Source organism: Fundulus heteroclitus, chromosome 1 (genome assembly GCF_011125445.2).
Source record: "Fundulus heteroclitus isolate FHET01 chromosome 1, MU-UCD_Fhet_4.1, whole genome shotgun sequence".
Classification (NCBI taxonomy): domain Eukaryota; kingdom Metazoa; phylum Chordata; class Actinopteri; order Cyprinodontiformes; family Fundulidae; genus Fundulus; species Fundulus heteroclitus.
This window is the reverse complement of record NC_046361.1, coordinates 4,136,283-4,156,062: the sequence shown is the minus strand read 5'-3', so window position 1 is coordinate 4,156,062 and position 19,780 is coordinate 4,136,283. Positions and strand designations below refer to the sequence as shown.

The 19,780-nt window shown below is 42.7% G+C and overlaps 1 protein-coding gene across 5 annotated transcripts in view; it reads left to right on the top strand.

Moving 5' to 3' along the window:
* Positions 1–3,116: 3,116 nt before the first annotated feature.
* Positions 3,117–19,780, top strand: part of LOC105937854 (collagen alpha-1(XX) chain) — a 61,730-nt gene continuing 45,066 nt past the window's right edge. The window contains exons 1-5 of one of the 5 annotated variants that reach the window (XM_036148283.1): positions 3,117–3,287; positions 3,371–3,434; positions 13,346–13,457; positions 14,410–14,514; positions 17,876–18,019. In XM_036148283.1, the coding sequence (XP_036004176.1) occupies positions 13,355–13,457; positions 14,410–14,514; positions 17,876–18,019 (352 nt within the window). In that variant the 5' untranslated portion in view covers positions 3,117–3,287; positions 3,371–3,434; positions 13,346–13,354. The other 4 variants (XM_036148210.1, XM_036148349.1, XM_036148173.1 and 1 more) reach the window with 4 other exon arrangements.

Sequence of the window (19,780 nt, the reverse complement as noted above, 5' to 3'; positions counted from 1 at the left end):
TTTTTTTTTTTCTTTTGGAGGCGTGGAGGGTTCAGCTGTCTTTCCAGATAGAGCGTATCTATGTTTGTCTTGTTCACCAGTGTTCAGGGGGGAGATTCGTAGATGAATCAGAGCCTCGACTGGAGCAATTGGGTGATTCACCTGTCAGTCTTGGTGAAGAACAAGGTGAGATGTGTTCAGGGATGAAGATCTCCGCCTTTAAACAGAAGAAGGGCCAATGGACGAATGGTCAGATGTTAAAGGTGTTGCACCAATACTGTCTTCAATCAGATCAGGAAATACTGAGAACAACCCCTACCTAGTCGATCGTCAGTGCAGTCTCACTTCCACCTACAGCACACCTCACCCCTGTCTTGCAGCTCTCATACATGTCCTGCACCACTCTAACATCTCTGCTACTCCAGACTTCCATACTGTACCGTAGCTCCTCTTCACACTGTCATATGCTCTCTGTAGATCTACAAAAACACAATGCAGCTCCTTCTCTCTCTGTACCTCTCCATCAACATCCTCATAGCTAATCTGTGTTACTTTTTCTTGGCATGAAACCATCTTTTCCATTGCCGTCCTTACTCCATGCTTACTAATCTTTTCTACTTCTTGATCGGCAAAAGTCAATTCTTCTGCTCTTTGTTCTCATTTTCTTCATTCCAGTGACGGCACATTTTCATCTTGATCCTTAATCACCCTAACCCTCTGAACATCCTTGGCATTTCTGTCTCTCTGCCTTGCCAACCTATATAAATCCTTCTCTGACTCCTTACTATTGGACCTATCAGTTAGCTGCCTCTAACTTCACTTTACACTGCATCTCCCTGGACTCCTGGTAACCCTCTTCAGTTGTTAGTGTCCCACTTCTTAGCTGATCCTTTTCTCTCTGAACACACCCCTGTGCTGTCTCGTTCCACTACAAAGTCTCATTCTCGACTTAACTTCCAGATAACGTACCATGTCCTCTCCTACCCGTCTCCCTGATAGCGTTGTCTGTAGCTGTCCCATCATCTAGAAGCACCTCTTGGCCACCAAGGGCCTGTCTCAACACGCCTCTGAAACACACACAACTTTCTTCATTTTTCACCTCTTCATCATCACAGCTGTTCCCAGCTCCAATGTGCCATTAAACTCTGCTCCAGTCACCACTTTCTCACCTGGATATATTCCGCATCACTTCATCTAACTCACTCCAGAGTTTCTCCTCCTCCTCAAACTCACATCCTACCTGTGAGACATAACCACTGGTAGCACTGAACATCACACCTTCAATTTCTAGCTTCACACTCATCGCCCTGACTCTATTTTTATCTCCAAAACATCCCTGATAAACTTCTCCTTAAGAAGCCATACACCATTTCTCTTCCTATCCGCACCATGGCTTGAACCCTGCTCCTCAAGCTTCTGGTCTTGCTACGTTTCCTCTTCTTCCCTTACCACAGTAGGCCCAAAATAGGACACAAGACCACGTGGCCCCCTTTTGGGCTGCATTACTTCCTTTGACTTGGTACCAGGACTTAACCTAAAGCATGCAGGTTGATCGCTATTGTTCAACAACAGTAATACTAGCGGATATCTTCTTTTTCTTTTGAATATATCATTGCACACATTTCCAAGTTCAGTTTTCAAACACGTGCACGGCCTACAAACATTGCCAGTATAATGTGAATGGTGACATAAACATTAATCAAGGTGGATATCGATTACCAAATTAAAGGACCAAATATATTGAAACCTGCAGAAGGCTGTTTAATAATTATCCGCCTTTTTGTTTGAAACGTTGTAAAAATGAATTGACCAACTATGTGCAAAATGTCTGTTTGGATTTACTCCTGTTCCAAATGAGTCGCACCAGATTGATGTTGTGTTGGTGATGGATGTCATCCATCACCAACACGTAGTATTACAACTAACATATTCTTAAGAAATTAATTTCCCACAGGCTGAAAAAAATGCTCCCCTCTGCTCTACATAAACTGCCAAATAATTTGTGTTTTTCCTGTCATATTTAATAAAGTCTTAGGCAATCCCCAAAACCTCCACTGTCCGTCCGTCCGTCCGTCCGTTGTCTTCCGCTTATCCGGGGTCGGGTCGCGGGGGTAGCAGCTTCAGTAGGGAGGCCCAGACGTCCCTCTCCCCAGCCACTTGGGCCAGCTCCTCAGGAGGAATCCCAAGGCGTTCCCAGGCCAGCCGGGAGACATAGTCCCTCCTGCATGTCCTGGGTCTTCCCCTGGGCCTCCTCCCGGTGGGACGTGCCCGGAACACCTCACCAGGGAGGCATCCAGGAGGCATCCTGACCAGATGCCCGAGCCACCTCAACTGGCTCCTCTCGACGTGGAGGAAAACCTCCACTGTCAGGAGAATATCAAGGTTTTAGTGCTTACACATCAAACTATAAAATATTTATTAAAGCTGATCATCAACCTCGATAAAGCTTTAGGTGCTTGGAGACCAGAGCGGCCTCCCAGCACCAGTTGTTGGAATGACTTCTGGAAGTAGGCGTTGCAGATGCTGCTGGCGCTTCCAATGATAGAGTAATCCCAGAAGGCTAACCAGGGTGAACTGTTGAGGTGAAGAGCTTCACTACAAGCACTAAACTACATGCAGAACTGCTCAGAGGTACCGCATAATAAGCCACCTGGATAGATGGAACAGATCTGGGGCTTTGTTTTGAATGTTTGTCAACTCCTATAAACCTTTGCTGAAATAGTACACATAGAAATCTCATTATTGGTAAAAGCTAGTACTTTTGTGATGTATAATGCACAAGCTTTCTGCAGTTAAAGCCTTCTGGCAATGAGGGGTTTTTTTTACACTACTTTTCTTACTTCCTGTAGCAGCTTGCTGTACTGCAGCACAAACTTCACTTGTTATTTTCACTTCTGGCTATAACGGTGTTGTTTCTTTGTACTAATAAAACCTTTTATTTGTCCGTTGTGTGTAGTGTAAGGTTTGCTTAATATAGCCAATAAACCTAGTCGAGGTAAAAGCAGGCGTTTTATTCTAAATAATGTGTGCCTGCCTGGTTATGGAGCTGGTTCCTGAACAGCAGAGCCGCCTTCTCAGGCCTGATGGGACGTCTCTCCGTTTTTTTTTTTTTTTTAAACATTCTTTGGAGAGCCACTCCCATGGCGGAGAGGAGCCGCAGGAGGACCCCGCTGCTTCTCCAGTTTCACCCCCTTCGGACTCCAGGAGAACTCGTTTCCCGGTTCTGCGGAATCGTGCAGGCATCCCCTGCTGTGGAATGCCGTTTGGAGCCTTCCTGAGGGAATAACCTGGATCCCCCCGCCGGCCAGGTAAGACCTCACCTGGCTGCTCCACCAACAAAGCGCTCCTAAGATGGTGGGACACCTTTATGTTTTCTCGGACCTTTTTCCAGCCTCAACCATCGCCCGTTGAAGAAGAGGAAACACCTGCGTACCGGACAGGACTAAAGTCTCCAGGTGAATCCCGCTGGACCGACCCGGCGGAGCTGCAGGTCCGTTTAAGCGTGTTTCAGTCACCGCGCTGCTTTTAATCCTAATGGCTCAGGATCTGCACCGAGTTTAGTGCGCAGTTATTCTGAAGCGGTGGGAGCAATACATGGGTTCATCTGATTTAATCTATCTACGATCTAAGCTGCCAACACGGGTTAAATGTCCTGTCCGGTTAACGGAGCCGAGTTGTCAATTAAAATCTTTTAATTGGAGAAAAAATGTATACACTTTTTTTTATTCAAAATATGCAGCGATTATTAACCACCTTGTTCTGATTTCAAAGATAGGCCTGCTTGTTGATGGGTTTTTTTAAACCCATCATATAACTATACATTTAGCCTCTATAAATGTGCTTTTTTTCTGTCAAGAAACCATAGTTCCTTTGATATTTTAAATGTTAAATTCCTGGTAATGTTATGCAAGCTTTTCAAGCATTTCTCTTCGGGCATTTTATTATCTTGACTTTGATCCTTTTGCAGACCTTTCCCAGATGATTTCTTAGGGATTAGCCATCTTAATTGAGATAAACCATTCAAGCATTACAAAGTTACTTAATCTCCAAAATTAACTGGTATTTAGTCTATTCAGGTTTATAATGCTTTTTTTTTAAGAAAAAAAAGGATTCATACCTCTTGAAGCTTATTACATCTCAGGGAAACAATCGTAATCATCAAATTGCTTCACACAACAAGGAACTTGACTTTGCACTTAGCACTCAACAATAACATTTTAAGTGCAATATACAAATAAAAGGAAGAAATTGTTGTACTGGTGCAAACATGCATGCTATTGATGTGGGTACTCTGACTGTTCAGTGTTGATCAGATTGACAGCCTGGAGGAAGAAACTATCTCTGTGACCTGAAGCTAAGAGTCTAAACAGTTTGTGTGCAGGATGTGTGTGGTCTGCAGAGGTGTTAGCGGCCCCTTTTCCTGACCCTAGACCTGTGCAAGCCCTGAACGGCGGGAAGGTCAGCCCCGATGATCCTCTCTGCAGACGTTATTGTTCGCTGCGGTCGGACCTGTCCTGTTTTGTGGATGGGGCAAACCACACGGCGATGGACGAACACAGGACAGACTGAATAATGGCAGTGTAGAAGATGAGCAGCAGCTCCTGTGGAAGCGGGTACTTCATTAGTGGCAGTAGAAGGTACAGCCTTCCAAACAGTGCCTAGGTGAGGATCAGCTCAGCTCCTGAGAGACGGTGGTTCCTAGAAATGTGATCCAGTGATCCAAAGCAGATGCAATGTTGAGGATGGGAGGGGGGGGGGGGGGGGCAGTATGAAGGGTGTTCTTCGGAAGTCCACCATCATCTCTACTTTCAGGTCCGCTGATCCATATACAACTCTTATGTTAAGGCCTAGGAGGATTGTTAAACAAACAGCATCACAAAGACCAAGGAGCACAGCAGAGAGAAAGTTGTGAAGTTCAAAGTCCTATTTGAACATCTTATGGAGCTTTATTTAGTCCATCATTAAAAATTTAAATAATTTATTCTGAGAAGCTGCTATGCTAACTCAGAAGGAGGTGCAGAGATCCACATCTCAGGTGGGAGAATATGTTGGAAAGACAACTATTACCTACGCACTATCCAAAGCTGGCCTTTATAGAGGACAGGAAATAAAAAGCTGTTGTTAACAGAAAGTCACACGAAGGACCTTTTAAAGTTTGCCATTAGCCATAAAACTTGTCGAAACTCTCAATTCTATTGTTGTCAATATATGGTTTGCGGTGTGAAAAAAAAGAAAGACTCCTCTGCTCTCCCCAATGTCAGGGAATTAAAAAGATGAAGGATTTATTGTTTGGATTATACTGTCCAGGGAAGAAGGTGGTTAGTGGCTTTTACGCTGTGCTGGATCAGGCCTGCGTCACGTTGATAGCTCCAGATGTTGCACAAACTGATTTGTGTGTGGTTGTTGGGGAGAAGTGGCATGTCATCTGAAATCAAGCAAAATGATATCTGACTGTAATCGAGCCAGGATTTGGCCATGTAAAATTCTCCATAGACTGTAAATTATTCCCAGCAGAAGAGAGGAAATGAACCTGCAAACCTCTCCTAGCTGTCTTAATGGAGGTCAGCACTGGGTACATGTACTCACTGGGTTTGGTCCTCCTAACATTCAGACATACTGGTCGGACGTCCTGAAAGATTTGAGCAACATCTTTGGAGTTGCCCTGGCTTTTGATCGTGGCTCGTTACTCAGGGACGGTAGAATCAAGCTTGGTTCCGGCAGGTTGTATGATATCCTCACCTACGCTGCCCGTAAGAACATCTTCTTAGAATGGGTCCAAGGTAAACCTCCTTCTAAAGCATCATGGCATAAACTTCTTCAGCATGAAGCTCTCCCCTTTGGAATACCTAACCTGCTCTCTTAAACCCACAAAACGACAATTCTCACGTATGTGGACAGCTTACCTCTGTTTTACTATCTTGCATCCATACTAAACGGTGCTGTGGTAGATTAACCATGAGGATGTGTGTATATACACGTATTGGTCGCACTTTGTGCTGACTTTGTACATCTATGTTGTGTTGAGCCCTCTTTTTATTTGTTTATTTGTAAGTTGGTTAAAAAGGAAATAAAAAAAAAAGTTTGCCATAAGCCATGTAGGGGACACAGCAAACACATGGAAGAAGATGCTCTGGTCAGATGAAACCAAAATTGAAAATAGCTCTGTGTGGCAGAAAAACTAATATTGCATATCACCCTGAGCTGATCATTCCAACTGTGAGACATGGTGATGGCAGCATGGTGCTGTGGGGATGCTGTACTGACACAGGGCAGGGAAGCTGATAATGGAAAGATGAATGATATATATACTGTATATATGTGTATATATATATATATATATATATATATATATATATATATATATATATATATATATATATATATATATATATATATATATATATATATATAATTTCTCCTCTTTTTGGGGGCCTCTGTCAATTAGGGGCACTTGCCTAGCAGGATAGGAACAGGATAACCATGTTCCAGTTACAAATCTGTGAAATTTGCCCTAACAAATCATCTAGTGCCAATGGACGCTATCTTTGTTGTTTTCTTTTTTCAAGCACTGCTTTACTCAAGCACTGTTTATTTTAAAATGTGTCTAATGTGAAAACCTCTGTATTTTTAAAATTGGTACTTATGCGACGTTTGAGGACCACTGCTTTAGATCCAACTATATTCATGTGTGGTGCAGTCAAGTGGTTAGACTTTAAAAGAGACCTGAAGGATGCAATCACACTTCATCTGAAATATCTGCTGCATGTTAGATTTTCAGCTTTGGAATGATCTGTTTGACGTCGACATATTTTTTGCAGTAGGTTTTATCTTAATGAAGGTTAGAAATCTGGAACAAATTCAGCTCTGGCAGAGGCCTAATGTCATTGTGTTACTAAAATGACGTTCTTTGTGAAGCCCAGTGGTTTAGAGCCCATTTCAAAGCTGTGTACATGCTGCATGCTTCACAGCTTAGAAAGTTCAAGGAGTTGTGTCTTCCAGCTTAGGGCTCAGGGTTAATGTAACAGTTGTGATGGTGCCTTTCTGTTTGATTCTAATCAATGTGGTAAAGTCACATTAACCAGAACTATTACTTTTTTTATATTACAAGCTGAAAAACGCATAAGGGTGGACTTAAGATTGCGTAAAGTTAAATACCGCTCTTAAGACTTTTAATGGCTTACTTATTTCTGGCTCCTCATTATGTTGTCATTCGCCTATTATGTTAAGATTTGCTCCTATTTTCCCTCTTCTACCAGCCTTTCCTGTACTTTACAATGCTTCCAAAAGTATTCACACCACTTGAACTTCCACATTTTGCTTCCCTGCTCCAGCTAAAGAAAAGCATCGCCACACAGTGATGCTGGTACCAGCTGTTTGGATTCTTTGGACTTTAAGTGTCATTTCGTCTAAGTTCAATGTTCAAGGTTTTTTGTTGTTGATGTTTTTTTTGGAGCTGTGGCCGCAAGGTTGTCGGTGCATGTCGCGGCGGCAACCCTCAAACCCGCTGGTGGACACCAGCGGTGAGGGAAGCCGTCAAGCTGAAGAAGGAGTCCTATCTGGCTTTTTTGGCCTGTGGGACTCCGGAAGCAGCTGATGTGTACCGGCAGTCGAAGCGTCAGGCGGCTCGGCTGGTCGCTGAGGCAAAAACTCGGGCGTGGGAAGAGTTCGGAGAGGCCATGGAGAAAGACTTCCGTACGGCTTCGAAGCGATTCTGGTCCACTATCCGGCGTCTCAGGAGGGGGAAGCAGTGCAGCACCAACACTGTTTACAGTGGGGGTGGTGTGCTGCTGACCTCGACTCGGGACGTCGTGCGTCGGTGGGCGGAATACTTCGAAGACCTCCTTAATTCCACCAACCCGTCTTCTGTTGTGGAAGCAGAGCCTGAGGACTCTGGGTCGGGTTCTCCCATCTCTGGTGCTCAGGTTGCCGAGGTTGTTAAAAAGCTCCTCGGTGGCAAGGCCCCGGGGGTGGATGAGATTCGCCCTGAGTACCTTAAGGCTCTGTATGTTGTGGGGCTGTGTTGGTTAACGCGGCTCTGCAGCATTGCGTGGACATCGGGGGCAGTTCCTCTGGATTGGCAGACTGGGGTGGTGGTCCCCCTATTTAAAAAGGGGGACCGGAGAGTGTGTTCCAACTACAGGGGAATCACATTCTTAAGCCTCCCTGGTAAGGTCTATTCAGGGGTTCTGGAAAGGAGGGTCCGTCGGATAGTCGAATCTCGGATTCAGGAAGAGCAGTGTGGTTTTCGTCCTGGCCGTGGAACACTGGACCAGCTCTACATCCTCAGCAGGATTCTGGAGGGGGCATGGGAGTTTGCCCAACCAGTCTACATGTGCTTTGTGGATCTGGAGAAGGCATTTGACCGTGTCCCTCGAGGGATCCTGTGGGGGGTACTCCGGGAGTATGGAGTACCGGACCATTTAATAAGGGCTGTCAGGTCTCTGTATGACCGGTGTCAGAGTCTGGTCCGCATTGCCGGCAGTAAGTCGGACTCGTTTCCAGTGAGAGTTGGACTCAAAGGTGTCCCTTTGTCACCGATTCTGTTCATAACTTTTATGGACAGAATTTCTAGGCGCAGCCAAGGTGTTGAGGGGATCCGTTTTGGTGGCCTTAGGATTGAGTCTCTGCTATTCGCGGATGACGTGGTCCTATTGGCTTCATCAGGGCGTGATCTACAGCTCCTACTGGAGCGGTTCGCAGCCGAGTGCGAAGCGGCCGGGATGAAAATCAGTGCCTCCAAATCTGAGACCATGGTCTTGAACCGGAAAAGGGTAGAGTGCCTTCTCCGGGTTGGGGAGGATGTGCTGCCCCTAGTGGAGGAGTTCAAGTATCTTGGGGTCTTGTTCACGAATGAGGGGAGGATGGAGCGGGAGATCGACAGGCGGATTGGTGTGGCGTCTGCTGTGAAGCGGGCGCTGTACCGATCCGTTGTGGTGAAGAGAGAGCTGAGCCAAAAAGCGAAGCTCTCGATTTACCGGTCGATCTACGTTCCTACCCTCATCTATGGTCACGAGCTTTGGGTCGTGACCGAAAGAACGAGATCCCGGATACAAGCGGCCGAAATGAGTTTTCTCCGTAGTGTGTCTGGGTTCTCCCTTAGAGATAGGGTGAGGAGCTCAGTCATCCGGGGAGGACTCAGAGTAGAGCCGCTGCTCCTCCACGTCGAGAGGAGCCAGTTGAGGTGGCTCGGGCATCTGGTCAGGATGCCTCCTGGACGCCTCCCTGGTGAGGTGTTCCGGGCACGTCCCACCAGGAGGAGACCCAGGGGAAGACCCAGGACACGCTGGAGGGACTATGTCTCCCGGCTGGCCTGGGAACGCCTTGGGATTCCTCCTGAGGAGCTGGCCCAAGTGGCTGGGGAGAGGGACGTCTGGGCCTCCCTACTGAAGCTGCTGCCCCCGCGACCCGACCCCGGATAAGCGGAAGAAGACGGACGGACGGATGTTTTTTTTGGTTATCCCTTTGTGTTTGATATGTAGCTATATTTCCTCTGTGTGCATTTGTGTTTAGTTTAATTCTCTGTCACTCGTCAATTTGTTCCCTGGTTTTGTGTCCTCTGTAAGTTTATAAATGAATACTCCTCACCTTGAGCCTGCTAAAGTCACGACAGCACCACGTATCATGGTGGAAAATGGCGTGTCCAGGCTAATGTGCAGTGATATGTTCTTCCACCACCCATAGTGCTTTACGTGTTGGTCAGATGTTCAGGTTAGGCCTCCCCTGACCTGAGCTGCTTCCTCTTCATGTTTCTTTTCCTCCTACATGGCTTTTAGCAAAGTGCAAACAGGAGTTCTGGTAGTTTGCTTTCTTATAGCAGCCTTCCATTAAGCCAAATCTGTGCAGTCTGCCTAACAGTCTACAGACTCTCCCACCTGAGCTCTGGATCTCAGTTCTTCATCCAGATCTACCGTCTTGGCTGCTTCCCTGATTGATGCTTGAAGCGTTGTTCCTAAACTTCACCTCAGCTTTCTCCTTTAACCGCCCTGCTGTGTGTCGGCTGCTTGTTCTCCAAGCTTCTCTGACAAGCATCGCATTCATTCAGCTAATCGGCTAGGTTTAAACTGTTTTTGCTCTAGTTTTCCTTTATTTTCGACGTATCAGAATAAAGAAGAATACAAATGCATGCTGCGGTTTTCTTTATTTTTAATTGAGTCAGTAACTTATTATTTTTCGTTCGTCATCTCACAATTTTGTGATACCTGGTCCTTGTTTGTCACATAAAACCAAAAGAAAAGTGCATTACGCATTATGAAACTTGAAAAATGTCCCTCTGCTCACAGGCCCTGAAGCATTAGTTGCAGTCTGAGGGATGACAGTGGGTCAGTGAACTCCAGCTGCTTAACCAGATAGTTCATCACAGTCCTACAGCTTGAGTTTGCTGCACAATGCTATTATTCACAGAGAACAATCATCACATATTCTGACCCACTTCTATAAAGGTCATCTGCCTACAACTGGTTTCATTTGATTTCAGTCAGGCCTGAAGCTGTGAACCTGTTTAAACGCCTCCAAACACAAGCTGCGCCTGGTTAAATTACAAGTCTTTGAGCTCTAATTGTTTTGCCCTGAATGTTGGCTAAATGGTGCCAGCTAAATGTTGGCTGAGTCCTTGATAGCATGCGTGTTGTGCCGTTGGATGTGGGCCCACTCAGAAGGAGGTGTGGTGGTTTCCTGGTCATTTAAGGTCCTGCGCGTTGGTTTGGCCTGTGTGTCATTACCTGTCTGATGCTTCAGGGTCTGCGAGGGGGCAAGCACTGACAAATCTGTAGTCTGAGTCCTTTCAAGTAGAGCTCTCATGGGAAAAGCTGACAAGATGGCTTTAACCCAGGTAGCAGGTAACCGGGCGGAACTTTTCTGTAAAACTTTACTAAAACAAGAGAAAGGTGGTAGGCAATAACCTCGGGTCAATCCTACTTTTTAGATCTTGCTTTTAAGAAGGTATTCCCCTTTTTTTTTTTTTTTTTTTTTTTTTAATATATATTTTTCTTTTTAATATTACAAAGTGATCTTGATGTCTACGTCACTGAGCTTTCTCTTTTGTTTTTGTTTTTTTGTTTTTTTACTTTTGCACTTCATTGTCTGATTGTCTTAACAATTTTGGAGGAATGTAGTTTCCTTGGCCCTTATGCCTGACCTTTGAATCATGCATACATGAAAAGGCTGCTAGCTTAAAGTCGACCAGGGTTCTATCCACTCATTATTCCCAGTTTAGTATAGAAGCCATTTTAAATGGGATCTGTCACGAATAGACAGATTGTTCCAGCTTCTGATTTGACTTGTAGACTACAGGATTTAATGACCTTTCAGGTGATTCACAAGGAGCCATTAGCAGATGGCTAATGCATACAAAGGGATAATTCTTCTCTCCCGGTGTGTGTCAGGTCTTTGAAGGGTCTTTTTCTTGTTTCCTAAAGACAGGACTTATAAATACTGTTCATTGTAGATAATGAAATGTATCTTTTTCCTTAAACGAGTCCATCTTCTTAGTTTTTAAGACTGTTTGCTGCTCAGGTAGGACTGAAAGTGAGTGAAAAATCAAGCAAAGTCAAGAGAAAAACCTTTAGAAAGCAGAAAGGACCTGTTGATTACAATCCTGCTAAGTCTGCTTGGAGGGAAAGTATAAAAAGAACTAAGAGAGGTTTAAACATGTTCACATTTTGGTTTCCTACTTTGGTTTGTTTGCCTTTTGCATGCATTGATTGGCACATTGACAGTGCTCCTGGATCTGCTTCAGCACTTTTTCATGGTCATTTGGAGGTTGTCAAATGCTCCCCAGGAGCTTTTAACATGTTTTAGCAATATTATATTTTCTTCGGTTCAAAACAAACTTTTCTATTTTATACAGATTTATAGTTAAGTCAAATGAGTTTGGAGAGAAAAGTGTGTTGAGAAGCTTAGCTGACCGATGTGATGGACAAGCGTTTGAAGGCTCAGAGATCAATAAGGAGAGGTGTGCTACTATAGGAAGGGTGTAGGCACCAGAGTCTGTGGCTTCTAAAAAGACCATTACGAGCTGAAGTGCAATTTAAGTCCTATATGTGGCCCACACACCAGACCAGACCGCCTCAAAAATGTTATGTGCATCTTAAAATGTTCTTGTTTCCCTCCCCAGAAGTTGTGTGATCAGGTTAGAACCTGAGGAATGTTGTAAAGCTGATGGCCAGAAGGAACAATGATAGTTTAATAAATGAACCGGCCAGATGTAAACTTTTTAAAATCTAAGTGCAAGTGTATGAAACAGATTTGACACAATCGTTGTTTCTTAAAGAAATAAGAAGTGTTTGTAGCAGCCAGGCACTTCTTAATAAAACACTCTGGATGGATCAACTGGACAGCCTTTGTTAGAGTTGCAAACAGGCGTGGCCACAATGATGTGAGAGACTGATGAGCTGAAGGAAGGAGTACTTTATTCTTACCATGACTGGATTAGTTAATCCTATTGTATGATGTTAACGATTGTTGTCATACTGTCGTTTTATACAGAGGGTGATATATCATAATATCCAAGCCGGGTGATGAAGGCAAGTTTCTGGACCAGTGAAAAGTAAAAATAAATAATAACAAAAAATTTGTGAGATACTTGCATCACCTTGGTGAAATATAAGAGCTTTTTTGTAAAAGATGTCTTCCAAGTAGTCCCTAAAAACAATTATCAACATTAGAAATATGCTTTTACCTTTCATTAGAGATTGCTTCCTGCCAGGTCCACCTGCAGGCCCTTATACAGTCTTAATCCATCACAAACGGATCTTTAACCCAAGGCTGAAAATAAGCTGGACTGTCCAGTTTTCTTTTCATTGTTTTTTATTAGAGATGTGGCATGTCGTAGGTTTGATCAGCTGAACAGAGTTTATGCACTAAAAGCACGAACTATCAGAATACATTTAGACAGAGAACCTTTATTCCCAGTGTTACAGGTCTATTGTAATACACCTGCCACCTCAGAATGAAATAACAACATGGACTCCTTGTCATCAGACACTAGAATCTCTTGGACTGTAAGAAAAGGTTGTTGACTATTGGTTTTTGTGGATTTACGGTGTTCTCTTAACTTTTTCCTTGTACTTTGGCTTTTTTCGTCCATTTTATGTCCAGCATCTGTCCCTGACCACGAAAGACATGTTGTGTGGTGTGCTTTTAAATGAATAATTGAAAAAAAGACTTGATCTAAAGAAAAGGTGAAGAACTATGGACCAATATCTCTTTAAATCATTTGTAGAAAGTTCGGGTGTTTGGAAGCAAACTGAAATGAAGAGAAAAAGGAAACAAGAGACCCCAAGATTACATCTGGGATAGATCACTTAACAGAGAAATGCATACAACAGACTATAATTCAACACTGAACCTTTTTATTTTATTGTTTCAGGCCCCACACATGCCTTCTCACCTCCTTGCGTCCGGAGCATCATCTTTCTGGCTAATGCCGTATTTCCTGCTCAGTGTCTTCCTGCTGCTGTCCTCTGGAGTCCATGGCCAGGGTAATATTCCACAGTCCTTTGAATTCATAACAAATTCTTTTTTTGTTTTGATCCCGTTTTTAAAGTTTTCAAATTTTTGATTTTGATTCATTTCTGTTGAACGGCTTTTTGTCCCATTTTGTCAAAGAAATGTTCATTCGGACCGGTTTTTAAGGTTTTAATCGTCAGCTTTACACCACAGATTGTAAATTAGAGAGAAAAAATCCTGTTTTCTTCTAGATCTCCGCCTGACTGTCTGGAAAGGCTGTTATTAGAGGCTCTGCTTGAAACCTTGACCCTTTCTCTACAAAGAACCATCAGACCCCCACCCCCCCACCCCTTGTCATGGATGAAGACCTTCCTGAGGCCCTCAGTCTGCGTATATCCAAGCAGAAAAGGAGCTGTTGAGTGCTGGGGGTCCACAGATCTGCTAAAAACGGTCTTCTTTGATTCACCATGTGTTCATGTTTGCTCTCCTCTGTCTTCCTTGTTTCCGTTTCCCCCTCCTTCGGCCTCTTCATCTGTTATACCACTACATGTTGCATTCAGTACCCTGTTATACTGTAACTGAGTGACGTTCCTCTGACGTGCCCTTTGACCCCGCTGGCGCCCCGTTCCCGTTTCTGCCGCAGTCCGGAGGACAGGGCTCGCTTTGATGGATGAGAGGCAGCCAGCTGGACATGTGGATGGATGGAGGACGGGACGATGGGGACATGAAAGACATCGCTTGTTGGGAAAGCCCTGCTGGAACTTATGCAGATGAAGGCAGAACAAGAGAGGGATTTTAATTGTGTAGGAGGAAGTGAGAGGGCCTAGACCGCCCTGGGAGAGCGGGAGGAATGAAGATAGGACCGTAGCTCGAGCCTTTGATCTTTGAAAATCCTGAATAGTTGCCTTGACAACAGGCAGAGATCCCTTTAAATCCTAAACCTTGATTTATTTTTTATTTTTCCATCTCTTTGTCACCGTCAAGGTCGTCTGAAGCTGACGGTTCTTTCTGAGGACCGGTTGCAGATGAAGTGGAAGGAGGCGGATGGACCCGTTCAAGGCTACAAGGTTCGGGTCAGAACAATGTCAGGTGAGACTGTTTTCCCAGCTGTGGTAAACTGGTGAAATTTACAACTCATGAGATTCCTTCATAAATAGTCCCATAGTAGAGTTGGAAAGACCCCTTGTTCTCGTCCAGAGTAGCGAACGAGGTATGTTGGTCTGGCAGAGATCCTCTCAACAACTTTCACCTTTTTTTCACATTAAGACCACAACCTGGATGCATATTTTGGAGGATTTTATGTCACAGACCAACACAAACTAGAGCATAATTGTTAAGTAATGGATAATGACATGTGGTTTTCATGTTGTTGTTTTTTTTAAATAAAAATCTAAATGGTGTAGTGTAGGTAATTATTCCTCTTTACTCTTCTACCCCTAAAACAAATGCAATGCAACCACTTGCCTTTAGAAGTCCTGTGTTAATTGCAAAAGTATTGATACCCCATGAATGGTTTCACTTTTTGTCACATAACTTCAAATTAGAATGCATTTTATGTGATAGATTAAGACAAAGCGCATCTGATAAAGCGTGTGTAGCTTTCAATAGCTCATTTGTATTCAGTCCCATTTACTGTGGTACCTCTGAACAAAATCCTGTGGAACATTTCAGAAAAAAACAGTAAAGAAAAAAGTTATAATCTGATTATTAAATAGGGCCCCCTTTTTCCCTGGTCAGGGAGAAAATTGTCTAAGATTTAAAGCCGAGTTAGGATGTAAAAATCAAATTTAAAGTATTCAAACTCCTTTAACTTTGTTACATTGCAATCAAAAGCTTCATTGCATTTTACGGAGATTAGTGTTATTAAAGTTAAAGTACTTTGTTATTGTGAGGTGGAAGGAAAGGGGTTAATGGGTTATAGTTTTTCCTCTACAAATAAAAATCTGAAAAGTGTGGCGTGCACATTATATTCAGTCCCCCACTGTGTTACTTTACAGAACCATGTTATGCTGTGTTACAGGTGCAAGTATTCGGCTATATATTTCTAGCAGCTTTGTACAGAAAGAGCCTGAAGTCTTTAGCTTTGGCTGCATGTTTATGGTCAGCGTGGTAGGTTAAGTTGAATCTTTAGTGCGTTCAGAGTAGGGCTGTAACGATTCATCAAATGATTTGAGGACCTCGATTCATAAAATTTCGTTACAAAGTTTCGTTACATTGTTAATTTTCTCAGCACACTGTGTTCAGTCCAGACGGATAATGCTAATGATAGCCTAGCCTGGTAATACATGGATGCCAAATGTGGTTTTCCGCTATGGAGACAGAAAGCAGCGAAAAGCAAAAGAAAACAGAGCCCATGTTTTTTAGTTTAAAGATGTTGGGAACAGCAAAGCAGAGCTTCTTCACTGCAGAAAGTCCAGTGTCTAGGCCCACCTGTTTTTGCCACTGTCACATGCAAATTTCCCCACTATGGGACAGCAAAGGTATTTCTATTCTATTAAACATAGGTAACAATAGTTTGAAAAAGGCAATATTTATTATGCCTGAATTTAAATTAGCTGTTTACCTTTTTGATCAATGTGTAATTATTTTATTGTCTATTTGTGGATTAAAAATACTAAGAGTTTAACTCAGCCCTAACATGCACTAGAAGAGTTCTATTTATATGAATAGAATTATGCTTTTTAATCTAACAAAAAAAAAAAAATCCAGAATGCAGGTGAAACTTTATGCATTTTTGTTTGTGACCATTTTCACTACAGAGGCAGCTGCACTGTATTCATGTTAAGTCAACCAGGAAGGGCTGAGCTTTTAGCATTTTTATCCTAGAACTTTTTACATTCAGATTAATCTTTGTTATTCAAAAGAGAATTGTATTTGCTAATTTGCATTGTTTGCTTTATTTCTATTACAAAATTAGCTTGAGTAATTATGTGGAAAATCTGTAGATTGTCAATTTGTATCTGATTACTTGATAAACCGTCAGAATAATCGATAGAAAGATTGATTACTAAATAATGGTTTATGACAGCCCTAGCTCAGAGCCCAGTCTCAGTCTTTACAGTCTCTACAGGTTTTCTTCTTGGGTTGGCCTGTTTTTGGCTCACTTCATGGACTGTGACCAGTTTCCTGAAGCTGTCGAATAATCTGTATATCCTCAAAACATGATGCTGCCACTACCATGTTTCAGTATGACAATGATGAGTTCAGGGTGATGCACTGTGTGTTCTGCTACATAAAGCTTTTTTGCTTTCGGCCAAACATTGAGTTTGGTCTCACCTGACCAGAACCCCTTCTTCTACATGTTTCTCCTTCTCCCCACATGGCTTCTGGCACACCTCAAAGGGGACCTCTAATGGCTTTCTTTCAGCATTAGCTTTCTTCTCTCCACTTGTCCATTAAAGGCAGATTTGTGGCATGAATACTTAAATAGTTGTCCTGTCAACGGATTCTCCAGCCTGAGCGGTGGATCTCTGCAGCTCCTCCAGAGTTCCCAACGTTCTCTTGGCTGCTTCTCTGATTAATGCTCTCTCCTCGCCCAGCCTGGTCAGTGTAGGTCGGACTGTGTGAGATGTTCAAATCCTGGGATACTGTTTTATATCCTAACTCTGCCTGAGACTTCTCCACCACTTTCTCCCTGACCTGTCTTGGTCTTAATGATGCTGTTTGTGCATTAATGTTCTCTAACAAACCTCTGAGCTTGATTTATACTGCGATTAAACCATGCACAGGGGGTTATATCTTTTTTTCATTGGGCTTTATCTGAGGTGTTGTAGTAGATTTGTTTAAGGGCACCAGAGTAAAGGGGACTGAATACAAATGAGCGACGCCACACTTATGGAAAACCACACATACTTTTTCTTCAGCTTCATAATTATGCACTTTGTGTTCATCTACCATATAAAATACCAACAAATTATATTGTCGTTTACAGTTGTTATGTGACAAAAGGTAAAAACATACAAGGGGTAATACTTTAGCAAGGCTCTATACCGAAATTAACTGAGGCCCAACGCACAAGTTTTAACACGAAAAAGTCCAATTTCCAGGTGGTGACTCCTTTAAAGATTTTGGAGGAGGGAGTGGTACATTGATGCTGCTGGCATAATTAAATAAAAAAAGGGGTCTATTATTTAGAATTGCGCAATGAAGAATGAAAATAGCTGTTGATGTTTCAGCAGCAGATATTTAGTGTTCAGATTTTCTGGTGTAGCAGTTCTCAGTATCCTTCCTAAAGAGGCCACTGCTGTCCCAAACTGGGACTTCACAGCTCCAGGCGAGACTGAGGCCCTTAACCACTTGTTTGTTTTGCAGCACAGAGTGGAAGTGCATAGCACAAGAGATAAGACATGGAAAATGACAGCGAACGGTAAACGGGGCAGAAAGCAAAGCAGCAGCTGAAGATTGAAGGATGGCAGAACGCAGCTTAATGTGTCGTGCTTTGCTTTTGTAGAAGAGCAACAACCAGAGCTGATGCTGACCACCACCCGGGGCCGAGCCACCGTGGCAGGACTGGACTCCAGTCAGGAATACTCCCTCCAAGTCTTTGTTCTGAACGGCACGACAGAGAAGCTTCTGGCAAAAAGGCGATTCACCTGTAAGAAACTCCGCATCAGCGATGGACAGATTTATTTAGGATCACCTGTAAAACCAGAATTTGGACTATTTTAATTGTATAGAATATGTATAATTAGTGAACAGGTTGATTTCTTTATACCCAGTTTCTCCGGGATTTCTGGAGGTCTTTCTTAGTTTATCTTAGAAAGTATTGTAGAACCTTATGTGCCGATTGTCTCAAAGTCATTACTAAATGAAAAGGTTAAGCAAAAGCCATCAGGACATAAAGAGGTGAATCAACCTTTGGCTGATTATCCTGTCTGTGCCAAGTTGTCAGCAGGTAGCTGTCTGGTAATCACTTGAGTTTAATGGCCATCTTTTGTCTGAATGTCTCATAGGTCACAATGTGGTTATTTCAATGGACCTTAAAACGTGACAGGCTTGAGCTAATGGACACAGGAGTGAAGTAGGAAATTTAAATAATAATGTACTTAGATGAACATTAGCAGGAAAATATTCATTTCAGTTTGCTTGAAAAAAGCCAACGTCAAAGTTCAGTTAAGGAAAAAAAAAAAAAACACTGGAAGTTGAAAATAATTCTGTACAATACACACCCTATACAGCTAACCCAAGAAACTGTTTTAGATTTTAAAAGCATTTGTTAATCGTTGTGCTAACTATTTTGAATTCCTCATTAAGTTCATTGCAAAATTTGACTCCCAAAACTGAACCTCATGTGTATTTTACATAAGTTACCACTATTTGTTGCAAAGATACACTTCCCTCTTAAATGATGTTTCTTCTTCTAATGTTAAGCTTTCAATTAGGTTCAAGTAAAGGACTGAGTGTCTAATCAATTAACAGAGTTGAATAATTTACAAAATCAAAAGAAAACTTTGAAAAACTTTTAAAAATCCCTGAGAACTTTTGTTTAAGACCCCTCTAAAAGATGAGCAAAAAAATCTGACTTCTTGGAAGCAAACAATGGAACCCTAAACTTTTATATTATCCTGCACATCACGTCCCACTGAAATACATGAGCTGGTCTCATAGGATGCTTAATGCATGTAGAATTGTGGGAAATTGTATAAAAAGAGAAAAAAATAAACATGTCAACAGTAAGGGGGAGGTAATGTTGAGCTTCTTCAAAACATGTTTTGGATTTTGCTTTGTGAAATTGACAGGAACTTTGTATTTATGCAGTAAGCCGGCTTTTGTTTTATTTATTTTTGCTTTCAATTTTTTTTTCTGTCCCAACTTAAAGATCTACAGGTGGGTTAGAATATAAAACGGTGGAAGAAACCATGAAAATGCTGTCGGCCCGGCTGTTCTTTCAGTTTCACTGACACTAACGGGACAGCCAAGTCAAAACTGAACATTATGTTACATTGTTCATTTTTGAGAATACTCTAGCCTCTGCAAACCCTATTCACACTTTAAAAAAAGCTAAAAATAAACAATCTTACACGCACCAAGTTTAAACAGTTGAACTACAGACAAACCCGTGTTGTGTTTAAAGCTGCTTCAGGCACATCCACTAGTTCAGTTTTCTCTAGGTTGTGAATTATCCATCCTGGGCAACTCAAGCTCAACATTAATAATGGCCTCCTCCCTACATTGTTTTAGAATTACCTGAAGATTTTTTGAGGGATCAGACTTGGTGGGACAGATGGAAACATTTCTCTCTTATTTTACCTTCTGCAGAAAAAGTCATTGCCCTCAGAGGCACATATTTACCGATTTCCTCCTGAATACCTTTCACATTGGATATTTTTAGGCAGCCTGATGTATTCCTGTCCCG